The 18,179-nt window shown below is 37.9% G+C and overlaps 1 protein-coding gene across 14 annotated transcripts in view; it reads right to left on the bottom strand.

The window, feature by feature from the left end:
* Window positions 1-317: 317 nt before the first annotated feature.
* LOC124136909 (unconventional myosin-IXAa-like) overlaps window positions 318-18,179 on the bottom strand; it is a 117,801-nt gene continuing 99,939 nt past the window's right edge. For 13 of the 14 annotated variants that reach the window (XM_046502961.2, XM_046502953.2, XM_046502954.2 and 10 more), the window contains 8 exons: window positions 17,676-17,862; window positions 16,703-16,831; window positions 15,751-15,856; window positions 14,907-15,038; window positions 14,386-14,521; window positions 13,461-13,591; window positions 12,620-12,771; window positions 318-6,803 (listed from right to left, as the gene is read on the bottom strand). In XM_046502961.2, the coding sequence (XP_046358917.1) occupies window positions 6,523-6,803; window positions 12,620-12,771; window positions 13,461-13,591; window positions 14,386-14,521; window positions 14,907-15,038; window positions 15,751-15,856; window positions 16,703-16,831; window positions 17,676-17,862 (1,254 nt within the window). In that variant the 3' untranslated portion in view covers window positions 318-6,522. Of the gene's footprint in view, window positions 6,804-10,599; window positions 10,619-12,619; window positions 12,772-13,460; window positions 13,592-14,385; window positions 14,522-14,906; window positions 15,039-15,750; window positions 15,857-16,702; window positions 16,832-17,675; window positions 17,863-18,179 lie in introns of all 14 variants that reach the window. The other variant, XM_046502965.2, reaches the window with a different exon arrangement.

Raw genomic sequence — 18,179 nt, 5'->3', positions numbered from 1 at the left:
TAACTTTGGATAGTTAAAACGGAAAAAAAGCTACCCAAAGCTTTCTAAAAGATACGGCTCCGAAAGTGTTTTGTTCAATCCAGTGTACCTTGGTATTGTCAGGATTTTGTTAAATGACAAGAGAATGGAAATCTTATCACACAAAGTGCCATTAATAGTAAACAGCATTCCGAATACCATTCTCACCACACACAAAGTCCATTTATTTTGCTCAAATGTGACACACAAACTTCATGATCGCCCAGTCAGGTTTGCTGGCTCTTTTTCCAACACACATATCCAAGTTGGTCCTCAAGCATAAACAACAAGTTCTTGAGTGATAATTCCTTAAATTTAGTTTATTATTGTTATTATTATCATAAGTACATACATACATGTTTATTTACAAACATTTGGCAGTTTTAACTGCACAGCACTGTACAGACAAATGACCATAGAGGCAAAATGAACATAGTATTTTGGCAGAGACATGACTTGCATGTTACTAGCAGCATACAGTGTAATTTATATAGACTACATCACAGAGAGGTAATATACAGACTCAATCAATGAGTTTTGAATGTCGACTTGAATAAATACATCCAGATGAGTATTAGCTAATCAATACGGATACAAGTAATTACAATGTTGCTGTTCGTCCAGCAGCAATGATTATAGGCTTTGTCACCCACTGGCCCAGTTCTGTCACATCTCATGATTATCCCTTTCTTATTGCTTTTGTAATGTGATGACAGGCTGCATATTGCATAAATATTATAATTTCACCCTCATTAATTCTGATTTGTGTCAGTGTTGTAGAAAGGTATATTCTTAAAGCAACATTTATCTCTCTTGAGCATAAAAAACCCACAAATGCTTTATCTTCATTAAATTGTTACACAGTAAGGGATGAAGGATAAGAATTATTGTGCTTGAGGTCATTTTTTGTTAGGAACCTCAGATACTCAAAGGTATCTAATTACAGAATAGAACAATCATCAAAGCAAATATAAACACAATGTTGACAGAAACATTATTTGAACATAAAATGAATGATATGATTAAAAAGTTATCCATAGAGAATATCTTTTTTATTTTGTTATGTTAGGCAATAACTGCAGGCTCAATATGTAATATCTTAATACCTCAAATAAAAATGTTAAAATAAATACGAAAATATCAACCCTAATGTAAAACAAAAAAAAATTAACATACATACATTCAGCTAATAATCAATAAAGGTTTGGAAGAAATTGTCTCAAAACGTTGTTTCCACAATGTAAACTTTGGGTAAAACAAAACTGTATCAAAACGATATAATCATGAAGAAAGTCTCAGGCCCATCTGCCCAAAATTAGTCAGTTCTGAATGGCAGCAGATTGGAACAGAAAACTATACCACCCATTTTACAAATACTATCAGTCAAACCAACACCTCATGAGGTTCTGACAAACAATATAAATGTCCTCTTACCAGCAACTTTTCACAATTATGCCTTGTTTAGTACTCGGTAAAGAAAGTATCATAAATATGACTTGTGAATCACAAACTCACACAGATTATTACAGCTGTTCATCACCATTACAATTCTTTTATTTCTTTAACGTTCCCAATCTAAAAAATTCAGTAAATTAAAGGCCAAAAAATGAAATTAAAAATAAGAGCTACAAAACTGAGAAATTGATCTGATACATCAACACTGCTGTCACAACAATGTCCTTGCATATTTGACACTGGTAATACACACTCCAGACACATGGCAAATTGAAGCAGACACACCTGACTCACTAGCTGCACAATAACAATATTGCTTTTTGATACGAGATAATGACTGATATCAACAAAACAGTCATTTCTGCATAAAGAGAAAAATGTGACCATGACACTTAACTTGCACAAACCATGCCTTGAACATCAGTAATACACAAAATGAAATATATCTCATAAGAATAGAGGAAGCAGTTATGATTTTTTTTTTTAACATGATCACAGGAGTTGTTTGATTCTTTTCAGCATCTGGAGGATTCAGGCAGTTTTTGATATCCATACTTAAAGAGGTGCTTAACTCTCTTGTAAACGTATATGGTAAAAACATACACATAAATCAGATTGAGTAAAGCCGTGTGAACCTTTTCAAATTAAGGTTTTTCATCTGATAAAACAGTACGCAAAAATTGGAATTTGTTTTCCAGTTCCAGAAATATTTGGTGCATATCAAGCAAAACAGACCTATGGGCCTAATTGCCCCCTGAACATTCCTAAATCAAAGATGGACATGGTATAGCTCTATGACAAAAATGTACTTTGGAGACCAAGAAGAAAACTACTCTTTCTAAAAAGTGCTGGAGGAATACAACATGAAATACAATTGAGTGGGGTATGGTTAACCTAAGTGACATCAAGAATGGCATAGATTGTAGTTGTAAAAAAATGTTTTTGATACAAATGTGAATTTACCTTAGATTCATTGTGAATCAAAATCATCCTTTTTGCACATTTTCTTCTTAAAGTGATGAGAAAACAAGAATTTTTTTCTGTGGCCTAAGACTTATTGCACATGACCTAGAGCTTGATACTGAATGTAGCAAGTTGCTTGTCAGAAGTTGTCCTGCAACTTGGACAAGTTATGTTCAAGATTTGTTTGTTTGTTGTTCAACGCTGCACTCAGCAGTATTCCAGCTATATTACGGCGATCTGTAAATAATTGAGTCTGGACCAGACAATCCAGTGATTGACATCATGAGCATCAATCCATGCAATTGGGATACAATAACATTTATCAACCAAGTCAGCGAGCCTGACCACCCGATCCCATTAGTCGCCTCTTACGACAAGCAGGGGTTGCTGAAGACCAAGTAATGTTCAAGAAATGAAGGAACTTCAAAACCAAACTCCACAGCAAAAGCAAACGATCACATCAGCTTATTGATTGCCAAAAAAATTGATAACAATATCAATGATATGAACTATATGTCCTTATAAACTGGTAAATATTCTAGCTGTAAACAAGCTTCCAGTATGTTTATGGACAGACCTGGCTCGCCTGATGCTGTTTTAGTAAGTACGAGGCTCCCGTTCAAACTACTCAGCTTTTACCAATGTTAACAGAGAATGAAAATAACCAGATAACACAATACACCTTGAGAGAATACAGACAGCAGAAGTTTAGTCTAAAAATCTGAAATTGTCTTAAGTTTACTTTCACAAACGCACAAATCTGTAGAAAGTCTATCAGTCCATCTTCAACATTATCAAGCACCAGTACAAATTATATTTCAAAGAAATAGATGGTAGTTGTGTGTTTGGTGCTTCAACGTCAATACAGCATGACAACTAATAACGTAAGGACATACTTTTTCCTTTGAGAATAGATACCTTTTCAGGAATCTGAAGAGTCCCTCACTTCTCAATAACACAACACACAGGCTGCAGTACTGAGACAGGGGATCATGTTGAAGCAGATGATAAACTTGTAGGATCTGTGTACCATCATCAACTAACCCACGTGATCCAACAAGACAGCAATCTGCATACACCAGTATGAAGTTGGACAGTATTGAAGTACAGAAGGGTCTCACTAAACAGGAATGAGTGTTGTATGATTATCATGAGAGGGGTCCGTCAGAATGAGCCACAATATGAACACAGCTCTATGGACAACAGTGGAACATGCACTCATGGACCTAGCTGTGTCCACTAACAGGCAATGGTACAGATGCTTGTATTTACATATGTACATATACTGGCTGCTGGCTCCAACTGTGCATCAGGAGAGTCGGTGAGTTACACATGGAAGTCTGCACATCAGCTACTTGTCAGATGATAAGTATCAAAATGTTTCTGTCCAGTGACATCAGATAATAATAGTCCATTTATCATCACCAAAATCTACCGAAAATGAAAAAGACAAGTTGAGGCAATTAGATTCACAAGTTTTTGGCATGGACTGGCTCTTGTTTCAAGGATAATAATCCCATGAATACTTGAAACAAATGTCATTTGAAGATGGCATATTGTGCCTGAAATATGTTTGATTAAAACCACTCAATTTAAAATTATGAGGTGTTCGTATCTGTATCTGATTTGCTAGCTTTTGGTTTGGGGCAGTGTCCCTGTAAAGGTATCCTAACCCAAGTGTTTATTCCTGAGAATGAAAACGTACACCTTGTTGTGCCCAGTTTACATCCTACCAACAGGTTGAATCCAACAAGGTACACGCCAATAGATGCTCACTACTTGTGTTACCCCAGAACTTGGAACATATTTGCACAAACATGGATACCTCTGTTGCCTGAAGATGAATATCATAATTGAGGAGTTTATGTATTTTCCAGAGATTATAAACCACAACTTTATTTAACATTCTCGGATATGGAATCCATGATAGGAATGTGGGCATGAGCATTAACAACAGTGATATCACACGAACATGAAATCACCTGCAGTTTACAACCAGATCAAGATCTAGTTGTATCACACTGGAACATAATCTTACTTCCTTTGCCTTCAGTAAATATTCAACACACCTTACTGCATATAGCCAATATTATGGTATTTTGATAAAACAGTTTTAAGTTATTTGGAATACTGGAGATTTACAATTGTAAGTGTCCATATGATGTTGTATACCAGTACTGATGATGTACAAAATAGGGACTCACATGAATGTGTTAAACCTACAGACCCCAGCAGCACTGGCAGAATGGAACATCTTCTTACCTGTTTTCAGTATCCATATTTTGACTATAATTTAACCATATTTTATAACAAAGAAAAAGTATAAAGTCGCTGATATGATGAAAGATAAAGAAAAAATAACCTCTAAAGACTGAGCTACATAGGCAAACGTTTGAGCTACTCTCCATAATATGATTGGTCACCAACAAAGAAATACAAATATATATGGTGGGGGGTTCATATTCAAAGGATCTTTAGTATTTTATTGAAATGGAAAATAAATTATGTGCCTATAGCAAAAAACAAAGTCATAAATGAAGGGGCTTACAAATGGAATGAAATGTGGTGAGAAAAAAAAGGATATTATTCTTTGGAGGTAGTACTCAATGCAAAATGTCAGTCATGGCAACCTGATTCTTAAATAATGGAACAAGCAGTAATGTATACAATGATGCTGCTAAGCAGTGTTAGTATGATTGGTGACCAAACATAAAGCTGAGCTAACCAACAACTTTAACACAACAAGAAACTTGTAACAAATATACTCATAGCAATGATAAAAATTAACTCAACATTCACATTAAATTGACTTGTATTATATCCATGTTTGAGTCCTCAGTCAATGTAACAGTGCATGAGATTGAAAAGCCTCTAAAAGACAGACCAACAAAGTTAAAATGCTGTGCTGTATCACATAAGATTTAAAACTTGGCACATAATTGAGCAATTCTAGAGGAAAGCAAACATAGCAAAGGAGCATGTAACAACAAATGGAAATAGCAAGAGATCCTCACAGCTGAATTGTGTGAGGGCACAGTACAGAGTTGGTGTTAGCTATGTCGGGCCATCCCAACAGGTTTTCAGGAACATATTGCTCGTATTTTGAAGTTCAATGTCTTATTTTAAAATACTCCGACATGTTGTCGCATCATGTGACCATATTTCACCAGGTGACAAATATGAGTGTTCTTGAGTGTCACTCCCCCGCCTCCCCCCTCCCCCCCCCCCCAAATAATGTCATGTGGTTATGGCTATCTTCCTTGGCCACACCCTTAGCACCTCAGAGACACAAGGCAATCGTCGGTCAACACCCAGTCGTCACTCTCAACACGCAGCATGGATCCATATTATGTCCACAGAAAACACACTCCACACCCTCAGATATTCACAGATCATGAACTGGAGATATTTTAATCCAACACACAGACAAGAGAGTTCCAGAAGTTCTTTCAAATGCAAGGGTTCCATTCTTTTTGATTCAATCTCCTTAGACAAACACTTCTCCACATCTTCATCAGACACAAATCATTGTCCACAGTTCCAAAACACTAGCAGACATCCCACAGGTTCTCACTGTCGTACACACATTCATCACTTTGTTGGATGATTTTCCATTTGAAATCTCAGTTTTGAGTTCAAAGGCCTACAGTGTATATAAATATGTGTGTCGATTATGTTTCTAAATGGATGTATAAATAACATGAGTTGTGTCTAGACCTGCAGTCTAACAGGAACATGAAGTACTTCAGTCTATCACTGTCACAAGTAGTCTTCCTGGACCTTGCTATAGTTCTTCTTTCAATCACAGACTTTGAATCTCATGGGGGAAGTTTTGTCTCCATCACAACTGAATCCAACATGTCTTCAACACACTGTCATTGACCATCAAAGGGAAGTAATCCTCCTTTTTCATTCGCACAAGTTCATGGCAGAGATACCAAGAAAAAACAACTTATGAGTAAAAGCCTTTGGGAAATAAATGATCTATGTTATCAACCTCCGATTGTTTTTGGCCAATCCAAACATGAAAGACTTTTTTCGCCTGTTGGCATAATTGAACCAATCACAGTTTGGCTTCACACAGCATCACACCATAATCTCATCTTCCTCAGCAATGTTCTTAAAGTCTGGTATTGATACGAAGCTGGACTCAATGACCATGTGGTCAACAAACGATCCTGACACGTCAGTCCTCTGTACAGTGATTGTTGGCACAGGCACATCGTCAAGTTCATCATCAGGAAGACTCCCACACGACTGATACCGTAATCGCGCCTTCTTGATAGCAACAGAGTACCTTGATGGTGGTTTCTTAAACGGTTGAATCGTTCTTCTCTTTGTCAGATGTAGAAGAGAGGGGGGACTGACTGAAATAGATAAAATTAAATAAGTAAATCAAAAAAGTTTGTTTTTTACTTAAGAAAAAACTTCTAAACAGTGACCTATAAGTCCTTAAAAGTTCAAAATGTGTTATCCACTGTAATGTTTAAAAAATGACTGTATGACTAAAGAAATACAATCGTAAAGGTGGATGAGTTATATAATGTTGAAAGCAAATGCAATGTCCTACTTAAGTAGATATAACAAGTACTGACAGGTTACTTGATCCTACATTCTGAAACATATCTGAAATTGCACATGTGATCTAAAAGTGATAACCTTCACCTTTAAGGTTAACTATGTTACGGTATTATACACATTCTCTACCTCTCCCAGGATGCCTTAGAATGGTAATGATGTTAATTTGAAAAAGCTGCATTCGACTGCTCATGAGAGATCTAGTCTTTGATAGGCATTTAGAAGACCATGTATACATAACACTTTTTTTATGGATAAAAATTTCTTTTATTCCCTTTAGAGCCACTTCTTGCCCCCCTTCATCAGGTGAATACTCTGATGAAGGAGCAAGAAGTAGCTCTGAAACATCATTAAAAAGAACAAAAGAAGTTTCATCCATAGAATGTCCATAGATGTTATGTCAGTTCAAAATTAAGTATGAAAATAACCAGATTCTTATGGCTCAACTTATTTTGACTCTGCAATGACTTTTTATTTATACAGATGCATATTGGTAAGGTTCAATACTTGCGAAAGAGGCAATAGTTTGGTTGTTGGGGAATTGGGAAGCAACAACTTGCTTTATCAGAGCAGCTTGTGTGTAACACACCGTGCAGTTAATCCTACATAGTTCAACAAGTAAGCTTTGAAAAAGAGATTATCCGGTATTAGCTGAGCATGTGTCCCTAGCAAAAATATCTTATATTAGGAATACAAATTGTACAACATAGTTTTTATTCCTAATATTTGATATTTCTGCTATGGAAATACACGAGGTTAATAATCTCCATACCAAATAATCAAAGTCTTAGACGTTATTTATTCAATCAAGTTACAATAAATATAACTACAATGTTTGAGTGAACTGACCCATTTATCATACAGATTAAAACCCAAACATCAGGAAAGTCCTATCTAACCTCATTGGGAACAATATAAGCAAGTTTATTAACCAAGCAGACATTGCATCTATGTTAGGAACTTAAAAGAAGTTCCTCCTAGATAAGCATATTTGCATTATGATACCCAGTTTGTCGCAACAATAACACTATCCTTTATATAATAAATATGTTGAACAGTAAAAGTTGAGTTTTATCACGTTGCTGAAATTAACAAACATGGATATAATACCGACAAACCAGACCCATGAATTTTGGCTTTCAATACACAATGCACAGAGCACAACCACAGAAACACAATCAAAAGTACACATAATGTATTTTAATGAAGTATTTTGACATTGGAGATATTTGATCGTTTTCATTGCAAACCCTATGACTAGAACAATACCATTGAGAGGTGAAGGTTCTTGTATCTACCCACAACACTTGTGTGTCCCCACCCTGCCCTTCCCATGACCAGGGTCAGGGGGTTCTCAAGCTACACTGAGATGATATACTGTGGGTGTGGGAGGGAGCTTTATGCGGCTTTTAGCAATATCACAGCAGAGGACACACATTGTAACCATGTGGATAACTGAACCAGGGACTTCGGCATCACAATCAACAGGCTTTAAACACTAGGCTACCCTAGCCCCCCCGACTGTTTAGGGAATAGGCTGGCAATTTATCCTCAATCATTAATATTGATCCAAATGATTAATCACTGACACAATCTTTTGGGACATCATGCCCTGTCATTCATCAATCATAATCAGTTGTTGTTTTTTCTACAATAACAATAATAATAATAGAGAACAAAAGTCTTTCTTTCTCCACAATTGATGGTGGACACTTACAGTCTATCACTGCTGGAGTACCTTGCAAGTAATCAGTCATTAATCATAATTGATCAGAATGCATGAGTAAGAAAGAGTTTCCTTGAAAGACAAGGAAGACGTCTACAAGACTATCACAGCGAACATGTCAGTCACAGAAAGGAGGATGAAGACAGATCTCTGCAATGCATCTTTACTCTCATTCACTAGAAACTACAAGAAGTAATAATATTTGCTCTACTTTTCTGCATTTGAATTAGTGAAATCTACACATGTCAAATTTCCTACTTGGATCTCAATAAAGCACCATACTCCTCTATGACAAGTTCTTATGTGTTCTCAAACAGGCATTTGGCCTTAGTCCACATGCAACATTGACAATAGTCTTAGCTTCAGCCCTCACACTCTATCATGGTCCCATGCCATACATCACACATCCTTCTCTTCTGGACAAAAATCTCATGTAAGGGAGAGACCTGTGAGTTTGGTTTAAAATGGCTTTGAACAGTAGTTCAGTTACATCACAGAGTGTCAGCTTGATGTAGAAGGAAAGCCCAAGTGATGCAGGCCTAGTGGTGATACACCAAGAAACACAATGACGGCAAGTCAGGAATCGAACCTATCATCACAGATTTCTGACAGACTACTCTGCACTACAAATTGCGATACCTTTGAAGACTGGGCCAACAATGCTCCTTATGGAAAAGACAACTTGATACTTCACTGGAAAGGATGGTCAATAGTAACACAACTATGTTGAACAACAATTTAAATTTTTATGTTACAACTTTTGAAATCCCATAAGCTGAGGCCATTAAACTGACTGCTCTTACCTGACTAAGAAACACAAACAAATAGCCTGACTCTTACATATCCTGTCTTTTATTCAATGCTGAATAAACATTTGCACACCTGCTAAACACAGTTATAGCTTTAAGAGTGGGTAACTAAAGAAGTCAATAAATGTAACCAATTAAAAGGGGCCTACTCATTCCCATTACACATCAGTAGGGCATGGTTTATATAAAGACAGCATAATGTCCTACAGTGAACTCTTGTAAGTGAAGCTTGTATGTAAGTTAGGTCTCTGTGCACCCATGAAAAGTGTGATAAAGGAATGATGTTGATGAAATATATGAACCCCCTCCACATTGATAAACAATAAGATTAGGACTGTGCAAGTGATTTTTTTATTTTACTTATTTATATATACGGTGCAAGTGATTTTTATTATATATATATATTAATGAATGAACATTTACAACAGAGCAGCCAAGTCCTTTTGGACCAGCCAAGTCCTTAATGACCAGCCTAAGCCATCCGACCAGCCAAAGCCTTCTGACCAGCCAAGTCCTTATGGACCAACCACGTCTATCAGACCATCCAAGTCCTTATATACCAACCAACCATGTCCATCAGACCATCCAAGTCCTTATACACCAACCAACCATGTCCATCAGACTATGCAAATCCTTATAGACCAACCAACCAAGTTCATCAGACCATTTATACACCAAACAAGGCCATCATACCTCCCAAGACCATTGGTCCAGCCAGGTCAAACATGGTCCATCAGACCTGCCAAGTCTATGAGACCTACCAAGGCCTACAGACCAGCCAAGTCCATGCAACCAGCCAAGCCTGTCAGATCTACCTAGAGCTGGCGATGAACATCAGGTCTGCCACTGATCTATTCCAGGAAGCTATGACCATCTCTCTGCTTACTCAATGACACAATGAGGGCTGAAGTTAACACTAGACACCAGCATCCAAGTTTTTCTTCCTACAGGTTAGTGATCCCATTCCAAGTAGGCGTGTACACAAGGGCAGGGGATATCTACATAGTTAATTCCAATACATACAAAGCTCATAAACTGAAGACTTTTTACCTGTCACCATTTGTTTTAGCTAAAACAAAACAAAGGAGTTGCAAATGATATCTGCATGCAGAAGGAAGGAGAAGCACAGCAACAGAAAGCACACATTTCTCCATGTGCCATCCAACAGCTACAAATACTCATGACCTGAAAATCTAGTCCCGTCATTATTAGCTTCATTGATAACTTTCTATAAACGAGTGAAAATCATCTGATGATAATTTGGTGATTGATATATACTACTCAAAAGTAGTTAAGGATCACCCGATTCTTTCATATTACTGTTGTCATTCTGTCATGCCGTGTATAGTAATTTACATAGTAATATGAAAGTAATATCAGGTGTTCCTATACCTTTAATGAGCAGTATGTTTTAATACAAGGAAACAAATGCACATATTTTTCTTAATTTTTAATGCAAATCAGAAATGCCTCCCCAGGTTGATTAATACTACAAATAGAGAACCTAGCGGCACATAGAGATTTTGGCACATGGAGAAAACAACAGAGCGGATGAACAACACAACAGACAAATAGTTACAGACATGAAGAATAACTATATCTATTCACACAATCATTATAAGTATACACTCTCATAAGTCTGATATACAGCTTAATAGTTCAGTTATCTTACAGAGCAAGCTTTGTCTTTATACAGTAGTAGTATCATTAGATAAGTGTATACTTGAATACAACATCACATTATCATTCAAACATGTCATGCATTTGATATATTCTGGGCTATATAACACAGGGTTCGCTCAGAATTCCGGTCAAAAAGCTTAAAAATATAAAAGAATTGGTTCTCAGGAGGGGTAGGTGCGGGTAGGAGGGCGGTCTTTTGTTTTTTGTTGTTGTTGAAACTAGTATGTAACCAATTAACAATTGTGTACAATCAACCCTGGAAAGGGCCTCCCTACATAAATGTATTCCTTGATGAGTAAAATACTGAAATACAGTATTTGACTACCGATGGTATACCAGTGTGTGCATAATACGCGCGTACAATGAGCTTTGATTTTATTTCACAATACAAAGATGGTACTGTAAGCACACAACACTGGAAGAAGCATGTCAACAAAACTGTACTGAAGTACGCAAGTTAGTCCTGTTATTACACTATCTGGCTATGAGTGTTCATTGTGTACCTGGACTTACATTTGTAATCCATTTTACTACTTGAATCGAAGATTTCATTCAATATTGTTTACATTAATTTCAGCAAAATCGTATACGAACTGATCGGCAAATCACAACTCACCATGAACTTGCCTTGAAACAAAGCACACAAACTCTGCCGCCATGACCATAACACAAGATGTGCAGTAAAGCAGTGTGCATGTAAAGGGAAGTAACTGCACGCTATATTGGATCACATTGTTTTTAAGTATTGTAGCATTTCACTGCCAGGGTCGTGCGTTCGATTTGGAATTTTTAAGGATCTTTTTTCTTTAGAAAATGAAAATATAAACAAAATGTGCGGCAGACTTAATGATTATGTTGGCGGCACCTGAGAACCAAGACTATTATTTTTTAGCCCCAAATTCAAGGCCTTTTCAAAGCAGTCTCCCAAGGCCATGCAAATTTAACATTCAAACACATGTACATTATACTATCCAAAGCTCTTGATAGGTTCACTGTCCAGTTAACACTCTCATCCATTGATGGCAGCAGGGGGGAAGCAGTCCTTCATTGGAAAGCTGCTCTATGGCTACCAACAATAAATAGTTCTCTTTTTGACAAACTGTTTCCTCCAAAACATATTTCAAAAGTGTTTTGGTCTCATTGTGAAAATTTCTTTTCAGATTAGTAACTTGAGTTTATCCATTTTCAAGGCTTTTTCAAAGCAGTATATATTCAAGGACTTTTTAGGACAGATTTAAAACTTTAAGGCCTTTTCAAATCTGTGCGAACCCTGTTCTTCATCAAGAAAAGGAGCATGATATAAACCAATGTCCCCAAGCCATAACACATGGCCTCTATGGACATATACTGTTTTACATCCACAGATGACCCGGAATTCCAGACCTACCTGGCAGATCAAACGTTGAGGCATACTCTTCATTGTCCTCCAAGTCATCCATGGGGTCGAAGGAACTCTCGAACTCATCGCCCGTCAACATGTCCTCATCAGAGCTTGCCTGGCGGGGCTCCAGCACTGGTAGTCTCGTGGTCAGGTTATCCCTGGAGGAGGAGAGAGAGAGTTTTACCTTAGCAAACTCAACTGATCTTTGGCTTCACTTTCAGTAAATCTGAGTCTTAACATATTGACTATTATGATGGCCTGGGCTTATTACACAGGAAGATACTTTGCTAAGCTTGCTTCTCAGACCAGTGGTGCAAGACTCTTCAAGACAAAATGTGGGTTGTATATTGAGTGATGGAATTCATTAAACAACCTGTATGTGGGAGCAACTTACAGTACAAGAAAGTGGAAGATTCAAATTTGTTTATATAACATGAGAATTAGTTGGCAGGGTGTTGTGTGAACTCAACAGGAGTCGATTTTGTCAAATCTATCTCCTAAAGTCTGTTGATAGTTACACACAGAATTAAAAACCTGAAGCTTGTATACAGATGGAAATGAATATGGAGACACTTAGTTTTAGACACAGTAAAATGATATGCTATCATGGGTTCCCAACCTTGTCCACCAGAACGCGTTGGAAACAATGTACACAAACACATCTCAACATTTGATTCTGACATGTGTTGAATTTGTACGGGCGCTACATTTGAAAATGTACTGACAGTAAAGCTTGCATCCCTATCCTTTTCATTGTTACCTCGTTTGCAACATTATATATTCAGAAATTTGTCAGTATATTTTCAAACTGGTTTCAAGTGTTTGCTGTGAGACAGAACTGACATACTTTTCTTTGTGTATGGAGGCTATATGAGCAGAGAGAACACGTGCTTCCTCTATCAGCAGCGTTTCTTCCTCCTCTTCCTCTTCTTTGACCGGTATGGGAGATATTGGCTTGTGGATTGACACAGGTCTTGACTGGAGACACAAAATGTCACAACATGAAACGGAAGGTCATGTGATAAAATGTACATTACAAGAACCCTGCAAAAGAGTTTGGGTCAAATTAACTCAGCACTCAGCGTTACACCATGACGACAGCCTGCATGTAGTCAAGTCTGGACCAGACAAGCCGGTAATGATAAGAGAAGGAACTTTCCACACCTTCGGGATAAAATGACAAGCAAAACACAGTTTGACCATCCAATCGTTATAATTGCCTTGTATGATTGGTTGGTTGCTGTGTTGTTTAACGCCTCACTTTCAGCTATATGACGGCGGTCTGTAAATAATCGAGTCTGGACCAGACAATCCAGTGATTGACATCATGAACATCAATCCACGCAATGGAGATCGATGACATGCATGAACCTAGTAAGTGAGCCTGACCACCAGATCCCGTAGATAAAAGGTAATATTATTTTAACAAAAGTGGGCTGGTTTCGGTTCCAGAACAGTAATCCATAGAATGAAACCTAGCAATGAATATATTATTTTCCTGGTAGCCAAAGCAATATTTTAGAAAATAACACAAGTTTACATGACAAATAGAAATAAAACAAAGAATGAACATCATACTGGTAAAACGGGGTTGATATGTGATACATATTAGTGATGAGAGGTTCCACATGAGGCAGCCATGAGGTGACCTTGATGACTGATCCCAAACATCGGCATGAACCCTGTCTGTTGAGACAACACACATCAATCAGAAGATGTAAATGTATCGTACATGGTTTGTCAGCATGGTACAAGGCATTAGGGGATCTTACCTTAGGGGCCCTGATACTGGCTCGGACAAAGGACAAGCGGTCAGAAGCAGATCTCTCTGCTGACTCTAACGTGTGGATGTCCTCTAGAGTGGCGTTCACCTTCATCAGCTGCTCTCCCAAAATAAATTCTATACACCTGCAAAACAAAATACCGTGAGTGAGTGATTTCAGTTATGCCACTTTGAGCGTAACTCCAGCCATATAATGGCAGGGCAAGCTTGGGCTTCACATAGTACCCATGCAAGGAATGGAACCCAGGCTACTTGGGAATGAGCAAACACTTACCCCTATAACCCAGTACCTATCATATATGGGAGTTAAGGAGTTAGTGAGCTGTTTTAATTTAGGTCATATCCTGGCATGTCAGTTGGATGCTGGAGGTAAACCCACGAAAAATTACTCTTGAAATATGGAGCATTTGTGTATTCAAACTGACTTATCTTAAACCAAACCAAGTATGCATGTTTAGCTGATTTGGTGGTAACTGTGTGAATACTTAGACTAATCCTGCGACCACTCACAGTGTCTGTCGGGGGACCTGATTGAGACTCTCCTGAGCTTGCATCACCTTATTGCTTCTTAACAGACAGGGTGCAAATATGATGGCCAGGCCATTGCACGACATCTTGTTGCTGCCTTCATGCATTGCAACTCTGCAACAGAGAAAACAGTCCATGCACACCACATGTTTCAAACTAACACAACTATAAGTGTCAAATTCTCGTGTTTTTGACTGACAAATATTCTCTGCATCATTTACATGTATGAAACACCAGACAGTTGTGTTCATGAGTATCATGTTGTCCTATTTATAAACAAAACTTGCGTTCAGTTCAGTGAAGCATCTCGAGTGAGTGAGTGAGTATGGTTTTACACCGCTTTTAGCAATATTCCAGCAATATCACGGCGGGGGACACCAGAAATGGGCTTCACACATTGTACCCATGTCGGGAATCGAACCCGGGTCTTCGGCATGACGAGCAAACGCTTTAACCACTAGGCTACCCGACCGCCCCTAGAAGCATCTCGAAATCTTGGGGACCATCAAACATAAATATGGCACATCATTCCAAGTTCAAAACATTATTATCCATAGTTCCGATACAGATTCTCTTGTGATCGCAAAGTCATCTTAAGAATATACATACACTGAGTTAAAAAAGTTTGACTTAACAAAGATTCACTTGAGTTGAAAAAGTGGTACTCTACATCATACTAACAATAAACACAGGAAAGTTACAGACTCCTTACTGGCGAGGAGCATTATTCACATTCATATGTAACAACATAAATAATAAAATAATGAACAATAACAAACAAAATATTATTAGGAGATTTTCTAATGCTGAAGCCTGTTACTCCTACCTGGCTAGATGGAACATGAGCCTCTCACAGAGGTCGTAATTGGCCTTGGGGAGTCTCTCTATCACAGTAAATAATGATTGGATTTTTTCTTTCTCGTCTTTGATCTCTGGTGAAAGGAAAACATTATTAGATAAGAATAACTTCTGGTGCTATGTATACATATATCAAAACGAGAAACACAGGATCTATTTAACCATAAACAGCAAATAGAATTCCATAAAATGAATGAATGAATTTTTATCATATTCAATGTTAAATATTTACTCAAAACATAACCAAGAAGATTTTGTCAAACAAGATAAATAGAATAGAATTTGTATTACATGCAAAAACTTTGGCAGGCCACTTGGAACAAGTGCCAACAGAAAGAAATGTGATGCGACCTGTAAATAATCTGGACCAGACAATCCAGTAATTGATATCATGAGCACAGATCTGTGCTGGCAGGGTATGATGACATGTTGCCAACCATGTCACTAAGTCTGACCATCCATTCCATGATGTCGCCTCTTACAGCCAGCATATTATAAGTTGTAGCAGGATCACGAGGGCTACATGGGGTTTTATGCCCACCGCGTAAGGTTTTATACCACAAGCCGCAAATTGATAGAAAACAGCTGCTTGATTGAGGTTAGCTTGCGCAATGTCACATGACATCCATTGCCTCAGAAAAAGCGTGAGGTATTTGAAGCGGGGTATAAAGGATTTATTCCGTCTCTCAGAAATGATATGCAGCTAGTGCTCGTGGCGGGGTATAAGAGATTTATTCTCCCACTGAGAAATTTATTTTATCAAGATCACATGGACCAATCAGATCACATCATTCTGACATGGAGGTATGATAATCTAACCTATCCTAACCTGGAATCCATGACATATATATATGGACAGTATGTGTATTCTAAGAAGCTACTCATATTACTCTCCATACTAGTAGACCAGTTGTACATACCTGCAGCTCGGATAAAGTCTTCGTAGAGGTCGAAGGTGAGGAGAGGTTCTGGCAGCTCACGGAAAAAGCACTTGAGTGTGGAGGTGAGGACATGGACAGGATACTCCTCAAAGTCTACAGCATCTATATCTGTGGACATCAAGATCAGAGTGGAAACATTCAACAGAGACACTGTATCAGCTGGGGGTCCAATGAGGCCACCTATTCAGGTACTGCACACACACTTCTTGTGGCCACCCAATTCCCGTTGGTAATTTTTATCCAGTCAGCAACATTCCAGCTATGTGACAGAAGCCTGTATATAATCAAGTCTACACCAGACAATCCAGTGATTGATATTGTGAACAACGATCCACGCTTTTAGGGTAGATGACACGCCATCAACAACCCAATCCATCTGGTCACCTCTTACGACCAGCATAAATTGTTGGGGACAATTCTCCCCGGAATACCATTTCTCAAACCCCGACCACTGACAAGAATGGTGTACTCCTGCAGAAACCCCACTTGGGATGAAAGAGAGCATAACTTTAACAACAATAACTTCATAAAGTGGTCTTAGTAAACATACATAAATACAAACATGCTTAAATGTAATCTCTATAAGAATTATCGGTTTGATGACATTTAATTAAATGAAACAAAAGGGTTACTTCCCAAGTTATTCTGAAAGTGACAAAAGACATAAGGATGCTTTCATTCTTCAACTTTTGAAAGAACATTCTTCTTTATCACTACCAAATTTGAAAAACATTCTTCAGGACCCTTTGAATGATATTCACCACACACCATTCCGAGAAAATGAACCGATCAAAAACTCTGCTTCCTCCCTATTCTAACCTACTTGGAGGTTATTTTTTCAATTATTGATAATTGATAACAGACATAACAAGATGAAGAAGAGATGGTTCTTAAATTTCTACTTCAATCCACACTTGTGGAAGCATTGGTCTAAATAAACGCGTCCACTGACCTGCTTCAATAATCTGACGTAGGTGTCGGACTTTAGGCGCTGCTCCGGACTTCCTGTACAAGCCCTCCGTGAACATCCCATGCAGCTCTATCGTCTGTATCAGTCTCTCCGCCACCTTTGGCACCTTCAGACCGTCTGACACCAGCGACTCTAATCCAGCACCAAATGTCTGTGAGGTCACCCTTCCCTGCAACAAGAAAGACAGTGGTAAGAAGATGATTGTCTCCAGCCATGTGCAATATTCCAGCCATATGACGTCTGCCTGTCTATAATTGAGTCTGGACCAGACAATCAAGTGATTGATATATTATGATGCCATGGCACGCCAGATTAACTTTAGCAATTTGAGAGAATCTGGTATTCTTTAACTTCTTTTGAGCAGGATATATTCATCTGTTCAAAACATTCATTTTATGGTCATATTTTTAAAGGCAGAAATAAGCAACAACATCCAAATCACAGCAGCCTGTAAATACTCAAGACTGGATGATTTGTTCTTTGTTG

Source organism: Haliotis rufescens, unplaced genomic scaffold, assembly GCF_023055435.1.
Source record: "Haliotis rufescens isolate VD_foot unplaced genomic scaffold, xgHalRufe1.0.p SCAF_1, whole genome shotgun sequence".
Taxonomy (NCBI): Eukaryota; Metazoa; Mollusca; class Gastropoda; order Lepetellida; family Haliotidae; genus Haliotis; species Haliotis rufescens.
This window is presented reverse-complemented; position numbering and strand designations above follow the sequence as displayed.